General features: G+C 35.5%; 1 protein-coding gene across 5 annotated transcripts in view; it reads right to left on the reverse strand.

Moving 5' to 3' along the window:
* ERBB4 (erb-b2 receptor tyrosine kinase 4) overlaps nucleotides 1-25,915 on the reverse strand; it is a 1,197,143-nt gene that overhangs the window by 412,337 nt on the left and 758,891 nt on the right. For all 5 annotated transcript variants that reach the window (XM_056111671.1, XM_056111669.1, XM_056111672.1 and 2 more), the window contains exon 4: nucleotides 11,853-11,987. In XM_056111671.1, coding sequence (XP_055967646.1) covers nucleotides 11,853-11,987 — 135 coding nt within the window. The remainder of the gene's footprint in view (nucleotides 1-11,852; nucleotides 11,988-25,915) is intronic.

Below are 25,915 nucleotides of genomic sequence, written 5' to 3' on the forward strand. Positions count from 1 at the left end.
TAGTATGTTATTTTAACAATTTTAATTCTTTTTCCCTACCAAGGAAAAGAAGCTGGAGTGATATCACAGCAGGTAGGGAGTTTGCCTTGCATGTGACCCACCTATGTTCGATTCCTCCATCCCTCTTGGAGAGCCTCACAAGCTACCATGACATATTCAATATGCCAAAAAAAGTCTCACAATAGAAACATTACTGGTGCCCACTTGAGCAAATCAATGAACAATGGGAGGACTGTGCTACAGTACTACAGTTCTTTTGATTCATGAAAATGACATGGAATATATTTCTATTTCTTTGTGTTTTCTTCTATTTGTTTTTAAATAGTGACCTACAGTTTTCATTGTGTCTTTTCTATCCTTTGTTAAGTTGATTGCTAGGAATTTAATGTTTTGGAACAATTTCATTGTGATTAAGGTTTTCTCTAACTTCTAATTGCTTACATATAAAAATGTAATAAATATTTGTGCATTGATTTTGTAGGTGTTACCTTAGTCTAGTTTTAATGTTCAAAAAAAATTGGTAGAAACTGTATCATCTTCTTGCATAGTACTTCATCACCTAAAAATAGTAGTCATTAGGTTATTCTTTCCATTTTTAATGTCTTCCATTCTTTTTCCTTGATTTCTATGGATAGAAATTTAAATACACTATTGAATAATAATGAATATAGGTATGTATGTTCTTCCCTTATGCATGATCTTGAAGGGAGGGCTTTTTGTTTTTTACCACTGAGTAGATGTTGCATCTGATGTATATGGCTTTTCTACTTTGAGTTAACTTTCTTCTGCCCCTATTTTTTTGTGAGATTTTTAATTATGAATGGGCATTCGGCCTTGTCAAATACGTTCTCTGGGTTTATTTATATGATCATATGATTTTTAGCCTTTCTTTCCTTGACATGGTATATCACATATATATCATCCTTGAGTCCTTGCAACAAAAATCTTTGACAAAAGCTATCTTTAGGGTTTAAACAGATTAATTTACTTTTCTCATATTTTCTACCTTTTGTTAAATAACAGTTATTTTTTTAAAAAATCTTTTTAAAAAACAAGACTAATCTATTCCATTTTAAGTTTTAACTATTCTTTAGTTTAAGGAAGTTCTCAATATGTCACACTATGCAACATTAGTTAGCAGAGAGCAATTGTTCAATTGTTAAAATATGTAAGAGTTGTTAAAAGAAAAAAATATAGTTTTAAATTTTACTAATGGTTTTACTGTGGACAGGACATCTGGTTTAAACAAGTGATTAGTACTGGAATTATGTTTGTGAGTAGAATGGTCTTTTATGAATTATCCAATTCACCACACTCCCATTTCTTTCATTAGCTGGTATTTGATTTTAAAATAAAGTAAAGTAATTAAGAATGAGTGGTATATCTGGTGTAAACTATAGAAAAGATTGTTACATCTGGAACACTTTAGGTTTTTAGCTTTCTTGATCTGTCTCTGAAATACTCCTCTGGATACTGAAACAGACATAAAAGATGAAAAAAGAGTTTAATATATAATGAAAGGATAACATGCAGATTTTAAAACTTATAAATATATATACATATATATTTACTAATGGGAGGACAGTGCTACAGTGCAGTGCTATATCATCCTAATATTATCATCATTTCATGGAGAAAAACACAAATTATAATTAGAAGTTACACTTTACTAGTATATTTTAACATATAGTAGCTCCTTTTAATAATCCTAGGGAGTTGTTAATGGTATTGACTTTTGTAAACTTTGGAGTGATCTTCTAAAATTGATCATGGGCAAATACAAAAGCTCTGCCATGCAGTGCTCACAGTGGAATGATTCTTCCCAGCTAAGGACTGAATACAGAGCCAAAACATTGCATTCTAGAAAGACTCATTGCTTGTGGGCTTGTCACACCATAGCACATACTTGTATTTCTACCCCAGGTGCCTCTATTGAAAGGCATCTTTACCTAGTGCCTACAGAGCCTTTCCTAGAATATCTTTCCAGAAATGATAGTAAGAGGCTGGGGGTAGAGAAATCTTAGACACTTTATCTCTGCTCTGAATCAGTATTTGATCTTTTCCGAATCCCTTGCTCTGCTTCCTCCTCTCCCCTACATTTCTTAAATCCACAAAATAGCAGGGGCCTTTAGGAGTCTCCCTTGAAGTGAGACAATTCCCCATATAAATGCTCATATATCTGATCCATCCACCCATGCCTGGGGCAGTTCTATGGAGAAAAGTGGGACTGCACAGGAACCAGTGCCTTCCTCAAATCAAAGCCTTCTTATACTATCACAAAAGTGATTTGAAAGTTGGACTATCATCTTCATTTTGGCTATTTGTTTTAGCTATCCAGAGTCAGTAGTTTAGTTTTCAGTTTACCTTTCTGTTCCATTCCTAATACTCCTTTATAAATGCAGATTCTAAGAACCAGGAATATAAGTGATTTGCCCAAGGTCAAATAGCTAAAAACAAAGTGCTGGGTTTTGACTAAGCCAATTGTGCTTCCACATCCATTTTTTTTTTTTTTTTTGTGGTAGGCAGTGAGATAGTGGGGCCCTGGTAATGAGTTTTGGGGAAATAGTATAACTAAGAAGAAATTGCCCAGCCCTGAAGTAGCCCAAAGGCATGAGGAAACCACACTTCTTTTAGATGCAAATACAGAGATCTTTGTTTATAGAGGAACAGAGGTACCAGTTCCAAAAGTTCCAGGAGAGTCTAAAGGTCAGGATAGGAAAAAGAAAAGGTCATCTAGAGTCCAAATCTGTTTTTCCAGTGACAATACCCAGATTTAAATAATTGGAGAAACAATCCAAAACCTCTCAAAATCGGTTTTTGCTTTATCTCTTCTGAAGACTTTTGAATATGTCTGTCTGTCTCTCTCCTTTTTCTTTTAGTAAATTACTTTAAATTAAACTACTTTATTTTGCATCTGATCTTCTCCTAAAATGTCTTTCAGTGAAAGAAGAGGACATCCCTGAACCTGTGCCAACTTTCCTTTTGCTGCAAAAAGCAATTCCTCACTCCAGCCTGAATCCAGCCTGAATACAGGATAGCAACAGAACTCAGGAGGTGGGGAGCAATTCTTGAGCTGTGCAGAACAAGTGGACTTCATATGCAGCTGCCTCTGAGGGTTACTGGAATACTAGCGTCCATGTCATGTTTACAGCCAACCATATCAGTTCTAACTCAGGCCAGAGACTTCCAAGGTTGTCATAGTGGGTTGACCAAAAAGGGGAAAGAAAATAGGGTGTCCTCATGAAGAAAGCAGCTTTAGTTTCCCCTTGCCAGTGAGAAAGGAAGCCAGTTATCTCTCTTGCAAGATGTTTTATCTCTTTCCCCATCAAACTAACAACATACTTCATGCCCAAGGTCCTGTCTTAAGATTCCAGGAATTCCCCAGGATCATAAAATTTTGCCATAGAGCTTAGGCTCCTAGAAAGCCAACAATGCCTGAGGCAAAGGCTGGAGAGACAAACTAGCAACTTCTGAAAACATTGAAAGAAACTGGGAATTAGGAATGAACAGAGATTAGCTGGCACCATGCCAGTCTCATTTGCATCACTCAAGGCTACCTCTATGGCCCCCCAATGAACCTAAGACATCCAAAACCCTTATATATGCCATACATTTCCTCAGAAAGTTTAATTGCCTTTTAAAAAGTATATTTGTTTTCTTATATTCACATTTACTTAATTTTAAAGTATCAGTAATTTCTATCACCTAAATATTTTTACAGGGATGGGGAATTGTTTTCCTAATGGTTCAATTAAAGTGAAAGTCACTATATACTTTTTTTACTGTGATGTGTACTTTATAGAATAAACACTATTGATATACCTTTCCAAGAATGTAGAATTAAAAAAAAACAAATCTTCAAAGGTTATGTATGATAGACACATACCCCCATCCTGTTAGATGTCAGAGATATCAAAAATATTCTGAAAATATAATTTGTTTATAATCATTTTGGCATATTCTTAAATAATATTATTCTAAAACTGATTTTCTAGGGCCTAGAGCAGTTAAGAAACTTTCTTTACTGACCCTGCTTTAAGGTCGTGGCATCACATGTGGACCCTTGAAAAGGGTCTGATTTCTGAACAGTGAGGAGTAAATCCTAAGCACCTATAGGGTTTGCTCCAATCTCCCCCCAAAATAAATATCAGTTGCAAACAAATTCACACACACACACACACACACACACACACACACACACTAAAGTGGTTAGTAGAGGAAAAGGGGAAGAGGGTAGGAGTAATGGGTGCAATTGAGGTAAGTGGTACTGTAATTTTGGTGGTGGGTGTGATGAGCCCGGTACACAAAGAGAACTGTTAAGTTCTATGTCTGAATTTCTGTAGTATTATAAACCTATAATGAAACAATTAAAAAGAGAGTTAAATTATTGGGAAGTGGAAAATATTCTTCTACAAAAGAAAAATCCAGCAATGACACTGAGCTTATCAATGACTTTTGATCTTTTCCAACCTGGTCTTGACGGTCCAACCAAATTCTACCTAGCTATTTTCTTGCCTCAAATAGTTGACATTTGTGGCTCTTCACTTTATTTTTGGGGAGGGTGGGGTTTTGACCCAGACCATCTTTGCTCAAGACTTACTCTTGACTCTGTGATCAGGGATCGCTATTGTGTCTTCTCAGGACACAATATGGGGTTCTGGAAATTGAATCCAAGTCAGCAGCATACAAGGCAAAAGACCTTCCCACTGTGCTATCTCTCCAACGTCAGTTCTCTTTTTCTTTAGTTCATATGGCTTCATTCTTCTATTTGTTACATGGTTTCTTGACCCTGTAATCTTCAAATGGTTTTTGATACTGTTCTAGATTTCAAATATTTGATAATAATTTGCTTTACATTCACTGTATCGCTGTCATCCTGTTGATCTTCAATTTACTTGAGAGGGCGCCAGTAACATCTCTATTCCTCCCAGCCCTGATATTTTAGCAGCCTCTTCTTACTTGTGTTTTCCCAAAGATTGGATGCTCTTTCAGAGTCAGGGGAATGAGACCTATTGTTGTTACTGTATTTGGCATATCAAATACACCATGGGGATCTTGTCAGGCTCTGCCCGTGCGGGCAGGATACTCTTGGTAGCATGTTGGACTCTTCGAGAGGCATAAATGAGTAGGAAGTGTCTTATAATGTGACACACTGATGGAAAGTGGCCTGGAGCATGGTGGTGGTTGGGCAGTGGAGGTTGGCTGCCGGGGCTGGGGTCCCTTGGCCTGGAGAGGACTCTTACCGGCCCAACAGCCTGACTCAGAGTCTGGTGGCATGGTTCTGGGGGCCTCCTTTTATACTCCCATCTGTGAGGAGCATCCATGAGTTCTGGAGGGTGACTGACGAGGAGATTATCTGGTGCCAGCAGGGTGGCTTATGGGTGTGGTCCCTGAGTCACCAGAGACTGAGGGAAGCAGGCAGAGGATCTCTGTTTCAGGTCCTGTTCAATCCAGAGTTCAAGGTCGCAAAGTTCCGGGTTTGCTTTGCATTACAGTTTTTAAAGAAAAATCTGGGTTTGCTTTACATTGCAGTTTTTAAAGAAAATTATGACTATCATAATTTTCTATTTATGAATATATTTCATTTATTGTGTATAAAGTACATATAAATGTATTATTTTTAATGAGCCATAACAGAGGACAGAATAATGAATTGATCCTTTTCTATACGAATTTTCATCTTAGAGGGATAAAGAATGTCCGTTTTTGGTACAAACCATTATGGGGTTACATTTGCTATGTAACCTAATCTGCCCTATAAAAAAGAACATTTTTACAGTAGATGACATCTGATAAGTGTCTTAAGTATGATTGAAATCTAGACTGGCAAAAAAAGAAAGAAGGGGCAGTACAGAAAAAGAAATGATAAAAATCATTCCATATAGAAAAGAATAAGCAATAGGCTGCTTGGAAACTCCTTGCTCTTTCTTTTGTTGAGAACTGACACAATATTTATCCACTTGTAGTGTGGCAGGGTTTTAGACAAGGTCATGGATAGTTTTCCATTTAATAAAGCTCTGCTGGTATTTTGTCAGTTGGATTAGCGGGAGTGGAGGCAAATTAAATAGCCAAGAACAGCAGTTCTGTTTTAGACTACAAACCTGTGAATAAAATTCAGGAGGAGCTTGAACTAGAACAGGAGTTAATAATTATAATACGCATTAATCCCGTATTAAAATATATTTATTCTTTTAAATATGACTATAAAGGCAAATGTGGTCGCGCTGTTAATAAGTAGAATTTTATAAGTATTTATCTTACATTCAATTGGTGTAGATAACTAAAATACTATTTATCTAGTTTTTTAATCTTAGTTAACCAAATGTTAAGTAAAGTAAAATCACATAACAAAATTTATTATCTACAAATTATTATCATATAGGGAAGCATATTCACATTGATGTATAACAGATTTAAGGAGTTTAATCTTGAAAAAGTTTTATGATGAACATTTCAATTCTCTAAGCCCCTAGTTACCACCATTTTACTTATTTTTTTTTCTGGAAATTTAATGACTTTACCTCATTTAAGTAGCAAATGTTTCTTAGTGACTTAACTTGTTCTTTTTGCTAGGATGTGGACAGGCCACACACAATTGTGTTCAGGACTTATTTCTGGCTCTGTGCTCAGAGTCAGCTAAGCAGACCATATAGAGTAGCAAAAATTGAGCCTGGGTTGCCTGCATGAAAGGAAATGCTCTCTTGCTATAGTATCTCTCTGGCCCATTTTAGTGGCTTTTCTTTTGCTTATAATAATATTCTCAAAGTTTTTCATGTATTATGTCATAATTTCATTTCTGACAGGGGTGGGGGAGTTAGCTACTTCCAGTGGTGTTGAGAGATTATTCCTGACTTTGTGCTAAGGAATCACTCTTCTCATGGCTCAGTGGATCATATGGGGTGTTGGGTATTGAACCAGGGTCAGCTCTCTGAAAAGAAAGCACGTTACCTTCTTTACTACCTCTCTCATTTTTTAAATTAAAGCTAAATAACTCTATTGTATGCATATATAAAATTTTGCTTATTAGTTCATTCATTAGTGATATTTGGGTAGCTTTCACTTTTTGGCTGTTATTGACATGCTATGAATACAAGTGTGCAAATATCTCCTCAAGACCATGTAATAAGTTCTTTTGATATATTCCAAGAAGTAAGATTAGTGACTGATAAGATACTTTTTAAAAATTAATTCTGGGAAATTACATACTAATTTTCCATTCAGTCACACAGTCTTAGAATCTCAGTAACAGAACAAAAGTGTTTCAATTCCTGCACAAATTCATCATTGTTATTCTTACAGTATTGATTTTAATGGTTATAAAGTGGTATTTATGGTTTTGGTTTGCATTTTTCTAATAGTGCTTTTGAACATATTCATACGCTGTGTGGCCATTTAAATGATATTCTTAGTAAAAGAAATATCTATTAAAGTCATTTTTCCTATTTTCTGGTTTTTCTTGTGTGTATAGTAAGAGTTCTTTGTATATATATGTTTTTCATTTTTTTTGAGGGGGGGACACACCTGGAGGTGCTCAGTGTTTTACTCCTGGCTCTACATTCAGGGATCACTTCTGGTGGGCTTGGCGAACCAGAAAGAGTGCTAGGGATAGAACCCAGGTGGTCACAGGCAAGGCAAAAGCCTTCCCTGCTGTATTATGACTTGCCTCTAACACATGTTCTTAACATTAATCCTTTATCAGATAAATGATTTACAAATATTTCTCCATTCTTCTATTTATTATATGTTATCAGAAAATTTTAAGTTTGATGTACTTTAATTTGTATACTATTGTATGCAGACTACTGTTTTATGTTCTGTCTCATTGGTACCACATCCAAAATAAAATCATTTCTAAATTTAATGTCATGAAGCTTGTCTTTCATGTTTTTTCCTAAGGCCTTAATAATTGTGCTATCACATTTATATCTTCAAATGGATATATAAAATGTCTATACACATTTTAAGTTAGTATTTACATATAGTATAAGATAAAATTTCAGTTTCAGTGTTCCTAACACCATTTATGAAAATAAACTGCCCTTTAAATACTCTTTATGACTCTCATTCTTCCAAAAAGTATTTAAAATTTTTGGTTTCTTTTGGGCTGCACCAGTGGTGCTCAAGACTTCATCTTGGCTCTTTGCTCAGGTTATCTTCTGGAAGTGCACAGAGAATTTTTAGGGGTGCCTGGGATCAGACTTTGGTCATTCTCGTGCAAAGCAAACACCTTCATCCCAGTAATTCCTCCTTGATCCTGGAAATTACATTATTTATTAATGCTACTATTATAATATTTTGTTCCCCATACTGATAATAAACAATCTACAGCTTCATACTTTAAATGTTCTTTATGTAATATATTTAAATATATTACTGGTAAATATATATAATAAATTTATTTTCCTTACAGTTTATTATCTTGTACATTTATTTACTTGGCCCTGAAAGAGCCTCCAATATGGCAGTGTTGGGAAGGATGAGTAAGGAGAGACTGCTAAAATCTCAGGTCTGGGACGAATGGAGACATTAGTGGCATCCGCTTAAGCAAACGGATGAACAATGGGAAGGCAGTGATACAGTGATACAAACTATTTACCTTGGTTCTTTTTATCCATCAAAAATATCAACAGAGGATTGTATAGATTTTACTAGACTGTCACAAAACTTTGTTGACCTTAAAACTATTAAGAATTCAAAAACCATTTCAATAACTTGAGCAAAATATGAAGTAAAGAATAGTGCAATGGAAATAAGAACTAAAGTAAAATCAATTAATAGGCAAAATCAACTTGATACAGTAATTTATTAAATGCCAATATTTAAGGGAAAGGTGAAACCCAATAATGGCCATAGAGTTTTGAATTTGGTTTGTTTCTGGTTAGTGGTATATAGTTGAGAAGTAGTGAAAATTTAGATTTTGCATTTAAGAACCAGAAGTGTGCCTAATATCACCCATGGGGTGAAGGCTGAATAAATGAACACAGGATAACATTGTATGAAATCAATATTCCAAGATGAGCATTTTATTAGTATCACCAGTGTCATGCAGCACGCATAGTATGTCTACAAATAGAATCACAATGTAAAAAATAGAACTTCAGCAAACAATTGGTGGTTAAATTACAGAGGACTGTTGGCCATGACCCTACTCTGCATTGATAATTTTGCACCTGCAATTACTTACATGCAAAATCAAGCTCAGCAACAGTTGCCTAATTATAGGCATAAACACCCGAATTTGCCCTCAGAAAAGTAGCACAAAGAGATGCCATCTGTAAAAATAAATCAAACCCTCTCAGATCTATTCCATATCGTATGATGCTGGTGGGCACACTTCCCTTTGGGTGCCTGGAACTTGACTCTTGCCTATCTCATTCATGCATTACATGGTAGTCACTAGTATTCTGAGAGTCAGCAGTCCACTTAGCTTACCTAATTATTTTTATCCAACCCAAATATATAATGAACTATAGCCTCAGAAGATAGAAAATGGAATAATCTCTGATGCAAGCATTGTCTTACTAACATTAACAGATTCAATGTTTTATTTGCATGGAACTTTACAAGGTAAGCCATTGAACTAGGTCAAAATAGTCTCACACAAAATTATTTTCAAGGATAACACAAATTTTGTTACTTCACGTTTTAAAAACTGTTTCAAACATTAATTATAAATTGTTGTTAATTTGAACCAAATATATTTAGATGTTTCATTACTACAATCAGTGCCATTATGACATTTAATGTTTATCTCTTGAAATTTGATTTTATATAAAAATAATAAATACATAACATAATAAATACCATATCAAGTAACTTTTGAACTTAAAGAGATAAGATTTCAAGAGGTAAATATATAATAATAGATGAGAAATATAAACTCCAAGCGAACACTTGATAACATTTCTGTTCTCATTACAAATTTCAGTAATAACAAATAAGAGAACACAGCCTTCCTTGTGGAAAGAAAACAATTTCCTGAACATTTTAAAAATTTAATAATATTTTAAATGCTTTTTAAAGCATGTTTAGCACTCAATGTTTCAATTCTAGGTAGCATAAATAATACACACTTTTTGTGTATTATTAGATCATCAGATAGTTTATTACAATAATGACTAAAATTATCATATAACATACACTTCTTTCTCCATTAAGGTTATAATTTTAAAATTTTTCATGACGTGTTACTATTAAGATTTTTGGATAAAATGAAGGTTAAGGAATTTTAAAATAAATAAAAGTTTATCTACTTATTTATTAACTTTTGGGGCCATAAGGGTGGTACACATATGAGTTATCAGGGGACCATGTGGTATATTTGGGATCAAATCTGAGGTTCCTGCATGCAAAATATGTTTCATCCCTTTAATCTGTTTCATTAATATAACTTTAAAATTTACCTTTTAAAATTTAATTCACTGTCACTGTCCTCCCATTGTTCATTGGTTTGTTCGAGCGGGCCCAATAATGTCTCCATCACAAGACTTGTTGCTACTGTGTTTGGCATATCAAATACGTCACGAGTAGCTTGCCAGGCTTTGTTGTGCAGGCGAGATACTCTCGATAGCTTGCAGGGCAAAAATTTAATTATTTAAAAAAATATGTGGGCACATGCAGTTGAGCTCCAGGGACACTCCTGGGTCTGTGCTCAGGAATTACTTCTGGTAATGCTCAGGAAACCACAGAATGCTGGGAGTAGAACTAGATCAACCATAGGCAAGGAAAGTGCACTACCCACTGCAGTCTTTTCTTAAGACTTTAAATAATTTATTTTAATTTTTATTGAATGATCTATTTATTTATTCATTTATTTTTCTTTTTGGGTCACACCTGGTGATGCACAGGGGTTACTCCTGGCTCTGCACTCAGAAATTACTCCTGGCTGTGCTCGGGGGAACAGATGAGATGCTGGGAATCGAGCCTGCATTGGCCGCATGTAAGGCAAATGCCCTACCCGCTGTGCTATCACTCCAGCCCCGATTTATTTATTTTTAAAACTTTTATTGAAATATAGTGATTTGCAAAGTTATTCAAATTGGGTTTTACACGTAAAAGTTTTCAGCTTATAAACAGTATAATTTTGTTCTACTGTTCTTTCCAGTCGTACAGTTTACAGAATTGAAATACTTATTAAACTTCAATCATTCGTTAACGTTGAGCTCATAGACAATGGGGCATATTTGGGACTTTGGGTATATGATGAAGTGATATATATTTAGAAAGATATGTCATATTAAAATTGGAAGGAATGGGGCCTGAGTGATAGCACAGCGGGTAGGGAGTTTGCCTTGTACGCAGCAGACCCGAGTTCTATTCCCAGCATCCATTATGGCCCTCTGAGCACCGCCAGGTGTAATTCCTGAGTGCAGATCCAGGAGTGACCCTGTGCATTGCTGGGTGTGACCCAAAAAGAAAATAATAATAATAATAATAATAATAATAATAGTAAGGTAAAGGTAAAGGTAAAGGCCCTCCCGTTGATCGTCGATTTGCTCGAGCGGGCCCAGTAACGTCTCCATTGGAGACTTTGTTGTTACTGTGTTTGGCATATCGAATACTCTCGGTAGCTTGCCGGGCTCTCCGAGAGGGGCGGAGGAATCGAACTCGGGTCGGCCATGTTGGCCACTTGTAAGGCGGACGGCCTACCCACTGTGCTATCGCTCCAGCCCAATAATAATAGTAATAAAATAAAAATAAAATTTTTCCAAAAAGAGAGTTAATCAGACATCTACAACTAACAGAATATTTCAAAGGAAGAAATTGTAGTTAAAAATTATTGTGGCATGACAGATATCAATTTTCAAAAGAACAGAACAGTTTCAGGTATTGAAAATAATAATGTTACTCACATCCTGCGCTACCATTGGTCGACACCAGGGTCAAGTTGGAAGGCCAAGGATTCCGAACAATATCTTGCCAATGAATTGTATCTGCATAACAAAGGAATTTGTTCTGGTCTACATAAACACCACCATTTAGGATTTCTGTATAAAAACAAAAAAAAAACCAGAAATTGATTGTCATACTTATTGGTAAGGCAGTCAAAAAATAATTATTTCAAATTGCTTTTAATGTTAAAGTTGTTTATTTGAGTCAAGTTAACTTAAACTATATTTTACTGACTCATATTATATCAATCGGAAAAACTCAGAAAGCCCAAATCACACACAAACAAACAAAAACTCAAAATTAAAAGACAGGAAACACTCAATATCTTGGTATATATTGCCACTACCGGTCATCTTTTTACTTCCTCTGATATTGGATTAATACTGTGTTCATATATTTTATAACACACTAGCGTTGCTTAATATTTAGCAACTGTTTAATGCTAATTAAATGTTATTCTAATGTACGTGTTCTTGGTCTCGGGGGATCCATCCATGGCAGTACTCAGAGCTTACTACTGATCAGCACTCAGGAATCATTCCTGGTAGAGCTCAAGGGCAGCATGTGGTGCCAAGGATCAAACACGAGTCAGCCACATATAAGACAAGCACCTACCCACTGTGCTACTGTCTACCTCTAAACATATATACACTTTAATATATTATACATGTTATGTATAATATGTACTATAAAATATATAATACTATACTTAAATATATCTGTCTGTCCTCCCGTTGTTCATCAATTTGCTCAAGCAGGCACCAATAACATCTCCACTGTGAGACTTATTGTTACTGTTTTTCGCATATCGAATACATCACAGAGAGCTTGCCAGGCTTTGCTGTGCGGGCGGGATATTCTAGGTAGCTTGCCGGGCTTTCTGAGAGGAGCAGAGGAATCAAACCTGAGTCAGAGGCATGCAAGGCAAATGCCCGACCCGCTTTGTATGCAAGTGTATTTGTATATTTCTGTGTGTGTCTGCTTCTATGTGTATAATCTGTTGTGTGTACATTTGTGTGTTTGTATATGTCTATGGGCATATATGTGCATTTCTGTGTATGTGTTTCTGTATCTGTATATGTTTGTGTAAACGTGGGTGTATGTCTGTGTATGACTGTATGAGCATGTATGTGTGTTGATCTATGTGACTATAGGTCTGTGTGTGGGCATGTGTGTTCATTGGTGGGCATCTATTTGTGTGTCTGTGTATTTGTGTATGCATATGCTCGTCAATTTACATATCTGTGTGTCTCTGTGTGCATGTGTGTGTCTGCGTATTCATCTGTGTGTCTGAGTGTGTGTTTGTATATATTTCTTTGTATGTACGTGCTTATTTCTGTATCTATCTGCATATGCATGCATCCGTATTTCTATATATATTGGTGTGTATTGTTGCATGTGCCCCTCTGTGAGTTTATACCTGTGTTTCTGAGCATGTGTCTATTATATGTCTAAGTCCGCATGTGCATGTCTTTTGTCTGTGTATACATATGACATTTCTGTATATGTCCTGTGTTTGTGTGTGCACTGGGAATGTGTCTTGGTGTATGTCTGTGTCTTTGTGTGTGCATGTGTGTGGTATGGGTATATATGTCTGTGTGTATGTCTTTGTGCATATGTCTGTGTGTATGTCACTGTGTCTGTATTTGTGTCTATGTGTGTGACTGTGTATGCCTGTGTCTGTGTGTGTCTCTGTGTGTGCATGTGAATGTGAGTCTGTGTATTTGTGTTTGGGTGTCTATCATAAATATAATATATATACTTAACTCTATGCTAAAATGTAAATCAAATAGGTTCATCTAAATAACCCCTTCTTATTGCTCATTTAAATAGCTCATCTGATTAGTTATTTTTTGGGGTGCAAGTTGGGGCACAGCTGGTGATGCTAAGGCTTGTTCCAGGCTCTATGTCAGAGATCACTCCTGGCAGAGCTTGGGGACCATATACAGTGTTAGGGAAAAATAAATCTACACTGCACGCAATGCAAACACCATACCCCATCTTCTCTCTCCCCCACCCTTCTCTCTGTTTCTCTCTGTCTCTGTCTCTGTCTCTCTCTTTCTATCTATCTCTCTTTCTCTCTCTGGCCCTTTGATTATTGGTCTAAAATGATTTTCCATAAAAGGTTGTTCAAGGTCACAGAATGTGTCTATTTTTAAGATTTTTGTACAAGTTGTCAAATTTTATTTAAAGAAATAATAGGTAAAGGTAAAGGTAAAGGTAAAGGCCCTCCCGTTGATCGATTTGCTCGAGCAGGCCCAGTAACATCTCCATTGGAGACTTTGTTGTTACTGTGTCTGGCATATCGAATACTCTCAGTTGCTTGCCGGGCTTTCCGAGAGGGGCGGAGGAATCGAACTCGGGTCGGCCATGTTGGCTGCGTGCAAGGCAAACGCCCTACCGCTGTGCTATTGCTCATACATGACACTAATTGTAGTCAGCAGGTACATTATTTGCACAAAACAAGTTAAATAAAACTAGCTAAAGCTTCAATCACAAAAAATATTCTTTGTTATCAGAAAGAATGAATAAAGTTACTACTTTTTCCCCCAGAACAACACAAAACATGATATAAAAACAAAACAAAAACCATGGTTCACTAGAGCAATAAATAAAATTTAGCTATAGGCTAAACTGCACTAAAAGTAATTTTAACTTGATTCTTTTTTTTGCAACATTGGTCTTGGTCATCTAACTTCTCTTTCCTAAACAATGGCTGATCTCTTTCAGATACTGTTAAAATACATAAATATAAGGCAAGATAGTAACTTTGAACTACAATTATGATTAAAGAACATCACTGGAAAGGTATAGAGTAACTTTCTCCACAATATTTACCACATTATCCCTCTTATCTAATACAAAAACAACTAAAGAGAAATCGTGGAGTATCAGTTCATAAAGACTTCAGTTACAAGTTCCTTCTGGGGGAAAATAATAAATTATAGCTGACATGGATAGGATGAACTTTTTCTCACACAATATGAAATCGAAAGAACGCAATTGTTGAAACTGGTTCAACTGTTTTGTAGGATCTAAGGTTTGCTCTGCCATCCTCACTGGCCTGGCTTTACTTATTCCAGACACAATATGGCAAACACTCTATAAGGGTCTGTTCTAATTCTAGGAATGCTGAAGACAGAAGAGTAAGCAAGATGCGGACTCCTAATGAGACATGGACTTTTTCTCCCTGCAAAAATATATCTATGTTTTGTCAGCAATATCCTATGGTCATTCTTAGCCAAAGAGTGACTGAGAAAGGACATATTTGGGTGGATATATACTTATTCCAATAAAATAACAAATAAGAAGAGACGTTAATAAGGAAAACAGACATATTTATCTAAAATAAGTAGTCAATTTCTTTCAATGGTAGCACTGTAGCACTGTAGCACTGTCCTCCCTTGTTCATCGATTTGCTGAGTGGGCACCAGTAATATCTCCATTGAGACTTGTTGTTACTGTTTTTGGTATATCAAATACGTCACAGGGCACTTGTCAGGCTTTGTGGTGCAGGCAAGATACTCCTGGTAGCTTGCCGGGCTCTCCGAGAGGGGTGGAGGGGTTTAACCCGGTCGGCCACATGTAAGGCAAACACCCTACCAGATGTACTATCGCTCCAGCTCACTTTCAATGGTAGCCTTGCAAAAATAATTTCTCTAGTATTGTGTCTCCAGCTAAAGTTTTTAGTGTCACCTTAAAGACAGAGGGAGATAAAAGCATGAAAGTAACATGTGAGAACCATAAAAGGGGTATTTGAGAAAGCAAGATTGGTGGGTACATCTAAAGTGCCTGACTGTATTGCATGTATAATAGAGAAATTTTGACATCACAGGTCTCTTCACATTTTAAATCACTGCTATTTTCATCATCAATTATTTCACTGACTCTTGGTTTCATATTCTCAGATGGGGAAAAATAAAACAGAAACAAAAAGAAATTAGATCATCTTTCTACTTCTAAATTCCAGGACATCATTTTTCATGGCCTAACTGTACAACCTTCATGAATGCAGAAAAGAGATGTAAGATGTAAGAAAGATTGTGAAAATGGATTTTTACATTAACGTCTGGCATTAAGCTTCTACCTAAGAAATGTGATGCTTTCTTACTAATAGCTTTCTCATGAGACATTAGGTGGTACTCTTCTGCTCTAGGAATAATTCTTCATTAGGTGACAAAAAAAGAGAGAGAGGGAAATTTTGACGGCTATCCAAGAAATGAAAGTTATTTTTCAGTCTACATTTTGAAAATTCTACTTAAAAAATGTGAAGAGAATAACGGTAGCTCAAAACATTGTGAAAAGTATCTGTATTTTTTCAGGAGTCACATTTTAATTCAAATAGCGAGAGTGTATGCTGTAGAAACACAGTATCCATCTCCAGCTTCCTATCTGAAAATATTCACATAGAATCCAATTTTATTATACTGAATAATAATCTCATCAAATCCCTTTCATCAACCATATTAATCTGCTACCAATGTTGAAATTTGTTTCTTAGAAATATTGTGTTCAATAGCACGGTTTACACTTGGAAAAGGGATTTAGAAATGAGGCGATAGTAATTCATGTATGATCAATCTGGATGATATTTTTTATTCTTAGTAGAAAGTCAAACATCTGCTTTAGGGTCTAATCAGAAACATTAAAGGTAGTAATATTTGATGACAAATTGTCTATTTTTTCTTTCTGTATATATCCCTGGAAAATGCATATTTTGTTTATAAGGTATATCCTAGTTTATATTTTTGATAAACTGAATTATTCAAGGTATTTTTATGAGAATAAAAAGTTAAAATCACATTTATTCATTTGAAAATTTAGCATTACTTGTTGATATTGTTAAATATTATTTTTATATGTCTGTGTATATATACACTAAGAAAATTCTAAAAACAGTAGTGATCTTGATAGAAAGCTATTTGATACAGAAAATTTACTGCACAAAATAATACTTAATATTTCTTCCTTGTTTGTCTATATGGAAATGATAAGATTTTCAGATTAGAAAGACATGACTAGAAAGAGATAAAAACTTAGTAGGATATTTACTCAGGAAGATATCAGAGAAATGTCTAACTTAACATTAAATTTATTTTTGCTAATATACAAGAAAAGCAAAACTATCCATAAGCTTTAGTAAAATATAAAGGTAACCTATATATTATGTTTCTATCCCAGAGTATAAAATAAATTGATTAATAATTAAAATGTAAAGGCATGATAAAATACAATATCTAATGCTAATAAGAAAAGCAGATAAGGTACAGATTTAGTTAATAATTGAACAATCAAATATAACTCTGGAAAAGTAAAAATATTTTTAAAAGTGAATAAGTTAATAAGTTCAAGTTAATAATTATATTGCATTCTGTTTCACTTCTATTGCATAAAATATTTTCAGTAAATTAAGAAAAAGATCTATAAGTTTTCAGTCACCTGAACTATTATGAAAAAACACTGTCATGAGTTTTCTTAGCATTTTATATATATATATGCATATATGTTTATATATAAATATTTCTGAAGCTTCATAAATCCGAATTGTATTTAATTAATAAATGTCAGGGTTAAATAAGATATATTAAATATGATATCCTATGAAAAAGTATTACAGAAAAATTACTGTAAACACTTAAATATGTTTGTGTCACAAACATTTTCTACTATGTAAAAACCATTGAGTCAGTTTAAAGATATCATGGGACTCTGTTTTTAGCAAAATTGTAGTACACATTTTCATCCAATATGTTGAATTTAACTAAAATATAGCACACAATCTGTGACTCAAAATATCATTCTGAATACCAGTGAAGCTATGATATATATGCATATAGACTGCATACACAATATAGAAAACATGTGTATGTGTATTATACATAATATACATGCATTATATGCTATATATGTATATTCATTATGCATAATATATATGCATATTTGATACATATAAATATGCTATATATTACACATGTGTGTGCATTTACATGCAATACATAATGTGTGGTTATACGGGCATCTATATATTTAGTTTGGGGGCCACATCTGGCTTTGTGCTCCGGGGTTAATTCCAGCAGGCTCCAGGAACTATAAGTAGGTTTCTGGGGATTGAATCCCAGTAAGTCTCTTACATCACAAGTGTTTTTCCTGTTTTACTATCTCTCCAGCCCCACATTTTAGAATTTTCATTGCTATATTATTAACATTAAACTTGGTATAATAGTGATTCAATATGTGTTAAACAAATCTGAAATAAAAGTATCATAAAATTCAATTATTTAACTTTCATGGAAGTTCTTAGTTTTTAATTATGTTCTAATCAAATCAAACTAGAAATGAAAGTTATCTTTTTCTCTAAACACTCGAAGGCCTCCATAATTAGTTCTACATTTTATTAAGTCTTGGGTTTTGTTGATTCATTCAAAACATTTTGTATCCCTTGTACTGAGAGACAGTGCAGCGGTAAGATGCTTGCCTTGACCCAACACCCCTGGAACACACACGCACACACAAACACACACACACACACACACAATCCCTACACTGCATAAGGTTCCCAACATTACTAGGAGTGAACCCTCATCACAGCTGGGTGTGACCCAAAAACTCATCCCTCCAAATAAAACCAGATTTCAGTATCTAGCATTATGCAAGGGAAGAACCAAACACATACTACATTTTTGCTTCATGATAAAAAAAAATCTTGAGAATAAAATTGGCATATTTTTTTTTATTCATTTTTCTTTCTTTCTTATTTATATTAATAGGGCTGCAGCTATAGCACAGTAGGTAAGGCATTTGCCTTGCATGTGGCCAACATGGCCATCCCCGGGTTCGTTTCCTCTGCCCTTCTCGGAGAGCCCGGCAAGCTACCGAGAGTATCTCACCTGCACGGCAAAGCCTGGCAAGTTCCCTGTGACATATTCGATATGTCAAACACAGTAACAAGAAGTCTCACAATTCATTGTGAGACATTACTGGTGCCTGCTCGAGCAAATCGATAAACAATGGGAGGACAGTGCTACAGTGCTTTTTACTAGTGAAACACCATGAGGTATAGTTGTAGACTTACAAACTTTCGTGCTTGGGTTTCAGTTATACAATGATCGAGTACCCATCCTTCTACCAGTGCCCATTTTCTACCACCAACGATCCCAGTATCCCTCTCACCCCCCCGCCTTATCACCCCCCACCCCACCTTTGTGGCAAGGCATTTTTTTTTTTTTGCTCTCCCTTTCCTTTACGGAGTTGTGGTTAAAAATTGGCATATTTTGAAAAGAGCTTTATAATTATGAAGTTCTATAATTTTTATTCAAAATAGAAGTAACTTTAATTATATACAAAGATTATAATTTGTGGTGTAAGATATTACTGTACGCAGTATGTTAGAGTTTAATAAGTAAAATCCATTTAAGCATTCCAATTGGTATCCCTAAATCAATTTGGTGAACCAAATAATTGTATGATGTTATTCTCCAGTGGGTAACGCTGATATTAGGCATACTGATGGGACCAAATTTTTCCAGTCCTGTACAAAATCCTGTGTAACAGGAAGCTGAACAGTAACAGAAAGCATATATTTTATGTTGGACTTTAAATTTAACTCATGTTTCTTCTAAATTGTTTTTGGGAGTTGTAAACTTCCAGCATGACATTTTTTGCACTTTATTTTATTTTTTATTATTTATTTTATTTTATGGAGGGGTTAAACCACACCCAGCAGTGCTCAGGGGAACATAAGTGTGAGGGATCAGACCGGGGTGTTGACTGCAAGGGAAGTACTAAACCCTGTTCCATCATCTCTCAGACTCAATATGACATTTTTAAACAGGACATAAAGTACTGTGTCTTAGCATTACAACCCATAAAGAAAATTCATTTGCTCTTTTCCCCCACCTATTTGCATTTTCGTGAATCTAATGAAGAAGAAAATGTGTATGCTAATGACTTATTTTTTTCCTTTATTTTCTTTTCAACTCAGGTCGGCCTGGAGCGATAGCACAGCGGGTAGGGCGTTTGCCTTGCACGCAGCCAATATGGCTGACATGAGTTCGATTCCTCTGCCCCTCTCGGAGAACCTGGCAAGCTACCGAGAGTATCTCACCCTCACGGCAGAGCCTGGCAAGCCACCCGTGATGTATTCGATATGCCAAACACAGTAACAACAAGTCTCATGATAGAGATGTTACTGGGCCTGCTTGAGCAAATCAATGAACAACGGGAGGACCGTGATATTATATTATTATTATTATTATTATTTTCTTTTCAAATGCTAATTATTATAGTGATTTGAGGTTGAGTGACTACTACGATATCATTGACAGGGTGCAAATATACATCAAAATAAAATGTGATAAAATAAATGAACCTTAGTATATATATTTTTTCTCTGTCCTTTATATAAAACCTAATTGTGATACAGCATCTTTCCAAAAGATATAGATTAATGTGACCCTCTTACTAGGTTTGAGAACTCAGCAAACTAGCTTGACCCTATGCATAATTTATAACCATTCATAAATATGACAGAATATCTTTTTTATTTTATAAAATAAAGATTGTAGGTTAAAATGCTTATTCATAATCTGTTTAGTCTTTATGATTAGTTTCAACAGTGGACATGTTATTTCTATGAGTAAAGCTACTAACCATAATAATACAAGGTTTAATATGCAAAACAAAAATACTTAATCTCAGTCCATGATTGTTTATCTAAATGTCTTCTTCTGCATAAATGCACCTACAGGTCAACTCAGAATAAAAATTATAATAAAAATAAAGATGAAAAATATTGTACTTTAATTACAATGGGGTTGTCTGAGTAATTCATTAATCAGACTTATTTTGCCTATTTAAGGAATATAACAGAGAAGCCAAAAATCCAAAATGGTAAAGTCCACTTCCAAGATGAAGCTATAGGAAGCAGTTACTGGGCTTTCTCAAACACAAAGCAATGTGTCTATCTGTCATCACCTTAAGTCACACAAGTCTGTTGGCTGATAATCATACAGAAGTAATATAGCTCACATCATCCACCTGTAATACTTAATACATCATCCCTGAAATGGACTTGGTCCAGAGATTCCTTATCTCTACCAAACCCAGACCTTTCATCTGGGAGCACAATAAATTGTTGCTACCCCCTTGGGTCAGTCCTCAAGGTTCATTATTAATAAGCTGAGACTCAAAAGGCTAATGAGAACCGGGTGCTTGAGGAGACAATGGTTCATTCATCATCAATCAAGCTTTGAAGTTTTTATACAGATGATTTAAGGAGAGTTGAAGTGTGCAAAATTGAAATGTCACATTTGTATTGGGAGTGGGGAATGGGTGATAATGTAAATGAGTGATATAACCCACTGTATTTCAGCTCAATGATCAGAGTCAAAAGCTCATGGATGCGGACATCAAATATTATAAAATAACAATGGACAGTTTCTAGATCCAAGCACAGGAAAATACATCATAATTATTAGACTAAAAGGCCCAAATCAGCTTAAGATAAAAAAAATAGTGAAAAAGTCTTGATTTCAATAGAATAATGCTCATTAATATGTCTATAATGGTCCATTATGATTCTTAGCTTTCATTACACTTGGGTGTTAGCTCTTCTGGGAAAAATAACACAGTTATTAGAGGCTGTCTTTACTCTTATAACACAGATAATCAGAACCATTCACCTAAGAAACTAAATTCTACCTCACCTTATTTATTGTCTTTGCATACTCATCATTCTCCCTATCATATTGTCTAAAGTTAGGGGATAAGAACAATGACACACATCTTTCCGTAACTACACCAAGAAAAGTGTAGTCAAAAACATCATATTATAATATTTTGATGACTATAGTGATGATGATTTCAGGACATGACTTACTTTCCTTAAAAAAGATGTTCAAGGAGTCAGAGTCAAGGAGCTAGTACAGAGGTTGAAAATCTAGGGGTGTGTGTGTGTGTGTGTGTGTGTGTGTGTGTGTGTGTGTGTCTGTGTCTGTGTGTGTCTGTGGTGTCTGTGTGTATAGTGTGGATGGAGGCAGTCATGGTGCAGTGCTGGGACAGTGGTGCGGAGATATAGACGCTTTAATAGAGGTTGTGGTTCTGCAATATTTTGTGTATTACACTCTACAAGTAATGTTTTGTAAACCATGATATCTAAAATAAAATTAAAGCAAAACAAAATAAAACCAATCCCCCAAACATAACTTGTAAGTCAGTGAGAAATCATACATGAGCCACCATTTAAAAGCATAGAGAAACAGTCAAAAGATACATGAGCCTCTACAAGCATAGCTCAAGTATGCGGGAACCAGGACTTGGACTTTTACTCCAAACTGCCGGGACCGCCCCGGCTCCCAGGTAACCTCTGATTCTAGAATTCATGCCCACAACCCGCCCCCCAGCACCATCTTTACAGCACACAGCTGCAGAGAAGAAAGGCCACTGGGCGGCTGGCTCCACAGCTCCCGGAGAATGCACCAGGTCCCAAAAAGAGCCGAGATCACGGGGAAGTCCCAGATGGGGTAGGTGCCACATCCCGCCTCCTCCAGATGGAACCCCGGTAACCATGAGCCTCTACAAGCATAGCTCGAGTATGAGGGAACCAGGACCTTTAATCCAAACCTCGTGGCCCCTTATGCGACCGCGGACATCTCCCTATATACAAAGTGATCAATGCAAAGTAAATCATCCAAAGTTTCTCCCTGAAAATCAGGCTTAACTCTTATAGGAGAGAGAGAAGAAAAGGGAATGCCCTGCCACAGAGGCAGGGTAGGATTGGGGGGGTGGGGAGTGGGAGGGATACTGGGATCTGCGGTGGTGGGAAATGGTCACTGGTGGAGGTATGGGTATTCAAAATAAATTAATTAATAAAAAAAAGATACATGCCACAATGAAGAAATTACATATCCAACAACATATTCTAAAGTCATCCTTGAGGCTAGAGGGATAGAACAGTGGGGAGGTTGCTCTCCTTGCACTGGAGTGACCCGAGTTTGATTCCCCAGCATCCCATATGGTCCCCTGTACGCTGCCAGGAGTAATTCCTGAGTGCATAGTGAAGAGAAACGCAGAGCATTGCAAAGTATGACCCCAAACCATAAAACAAACAAAAAATCCCACTGTAATAAAATTTTAAAAATGTAAAAAATTAAAAAATGTCACTCTATCAAATTAAATTTTGCCTTATACTTTGTTCCTCCCTGGTTGGGGGATTTCTTTCTTTCTCCTTTCTACATTCCAATAAATTGTTTTACTTTCAAAGGAAAAATAAAAAAGATATGTCCTGTTGTAAAGTGTGGGTTCACCATAAAAATTTGTTTTGCATTTTTAGTTTTATGTAATGTATGTGTTTTATTTGGCAATCAAAAATGAGAAATCCATATTCTCTTTTAAAAATTCCCCATTGTAATTGGCATAAATGGTAAGGAGAGCCTAAAGAGTTGTGTGAGGGGAAATCTTTCTTGGAAAGCTGTGTTTACACTTGCTAAACTCATATTTTAAGGTTGATGGGTCTCAAGTCTCATCATTACCAAAAGGTCCTCCTACTCCGAACTGCTGGCTACTTCCCCTAGATCACTAGACATCTAGTAAATTCCTCTATTATTTCCCCTTCCATTATATGACGCAAACATACTTATATTCATTTGGTCCTTAGGTTGTGTACAGTGTGTAAAGCCATGGGTTTCATCAGATTAGTATATCAACAAATAGTAACTAATAAGTGTTTCCTTTAAGCAGGAAACATAAAAGGAGGCTTCCCTTGCATGCAATGAATCTTGGTTTAATACCCAGATCACATGATTCCCTGAGTACTTCCAGGAACAACCCCAGCACCTAGAGTCCAGATTAGCTCCTCAGTACCTGTCTTCTGCATTAAAAGATATTTGGTTGCATTTGGACTATTACAAAACCTGAAGCTAGAACATCTTTTGGTGACCATGTGTACACATATATGCTGCATAGCTGGAGGTGGAATTGCCATAGTAACAACCGTGTTTCCAATCTGCCTTTTACCAATTTATCTTCTTGTCACAAATATATAAGGTATTTGCATGTATGCCTCTTACCTAATCAACCCACTGCTTTTGTTTTTATTTTATTGTTTTAATTCTGGCTTAGTTACAGTAGTATTAATTTAATTTGCACTTCCCCTATGACTACAGAAATTGAGTCTCTTACATACTATTTTTTAAATGATTTTTTCTTTCGAAGAAGATTTATTTCTGTTTATTTGAGCAAGAATTTTATTAGGTATGACACATTTTCAAAGCTTTATGTAGAATTTGATCTTTGATTTTGGTAATAAACAACTGAGTAAATTAATGTACCAGTCATTACCTTCCTAACATTCTAAAGTTTCATGGACAAATCAGACTCAGGAATGTGAAAATTACATATATATATATATATATATATATACATACACATATATAGATATATAAATATACACACATGTAACACATGTATTTGTTTGTTTTGGTGCCACACCTTGTAGTATTCAGGGCTTACTTCTGACTCTGAAGTCAGTGATCACTCCTGGAAGTGCTTTGGGGACCATATGCAGTGCTGGCTATGGAAACTGTGTTGGCCACATGCAAGGCAAGCACCCTGCCCACTGTTCTATTTCTCCAGCTCTCTTCAAAACTATTAACAATATATACTAAAATTATATCATTAACCATGAAAAAGGGCTATAGCAATAGCACAGTGGATAGGGCATTTGCCTTGCAAGCAGCTAACATGGCCAACCTGAGTTCGATTCCTCAACCCCTCTCGGAGAGTCTGGCAGACTATTGAGAATATCTCGCCCGCTTGGCAAAGCCTGGCAAGATACCGGTGATGTATTCGGTATGCCAAACATTGTAACAAGTGTCACAATGGAAACATTACTGGGCCCTCTCGAGCAAATCGATGAGCAACGGGAAGACAGTGGCAGTGACAGTGAACCACGAAAAACTAACTGAGTATTTATATATGTATATGTATATACAATACATAAAGGCATTAACTCATTAAAAGGTATATTGAGAGACAAAATGAGTTATTCATTATCTTTTTATTCAGTGATAATGCTCCATTGCATGATCAAAGGCACTCCTTTACTTTTATTCCCTTATCCACCAAAAAGCTTTCATTACTCAACAATCCTCTTAAATAACTGTTCCAAGTTTACTGGAAACATAAGTGCTTCAGGTGAACATATAAGTAGAGTTCAATGCTTCAGTACCAATAAAGGGGGGGAGTGATATTAATGCTCAGAAATGACTTGTCCCTTTTATTTACAGGCTTTAATAAAATAATACTGAACTATGTTGCAAGGTCACATTCAAATATCTCACCTTTAATGTTAGTTTGGATAGCTTTAATAACTCTCACAATGTGTGAGTTCTTTAAGATTTCTTTAGAGTATTTCGAAAGGCATCACTTTTCATGATGACGATTATAAATAACATAGCTATGTATGCTTGTTTCTGGCAAGTTAAAATTTGCAAATAAAAGATTAGTAGAAAAAAGAGATATTTAATCTTGCAAAAGGAATATAAAACATTTAAATATATAAAACACTTTTTAAAGTTTGTAATGGTATGTCAATGCATTATTTGGGGCCTGGTGTCTCAGAACTGTTTCAGTATTAAAGTAATATTTAAATAATAAAATAAAAGTCTGGAGACATAGTGCAGGAGATAGTGCTTGTTTTGCATGCAGAAAATCAGTTCTTATTCCTAGTACCAAGAACTGGGCACAGTCACTGAGCCTCACTGGTTATGGCCCAACCCCCTCCCCAGGTAAGTCAAATAAAATGACAAATAAAGATAAATATTCCAAAAAGAAAAATAAGGAAGCAATAACTTAAAAACTATAAGAAGCTGGTATTAGAATGCGTTTATAGTAGATGTAACTGAATTGTTCTTATATATAAGAGATAAAATATGGAAAAAATAAGGAAGGAGTGAGAGAATACAAATAGTCTTTAATTGTATTGACAATAATAATGCTATTTGAACAAAATATTCTTTGTATACAA

This window comes from Sorex fumeus, unplaced genomic scaffold (genome assembly GCF_029834395.1).
Source record: "Sorex fumeus unplaced genomic scaffold, SorFum_2.1 ptg000014l, whole genome shotgun sequence".
NCBI classification, from domain to species: Eukaryota; Metazoa; Chordata; class Mammalia; order Eulipotyphla; family Soricidae; genus Sorex; species Sorex fumeus.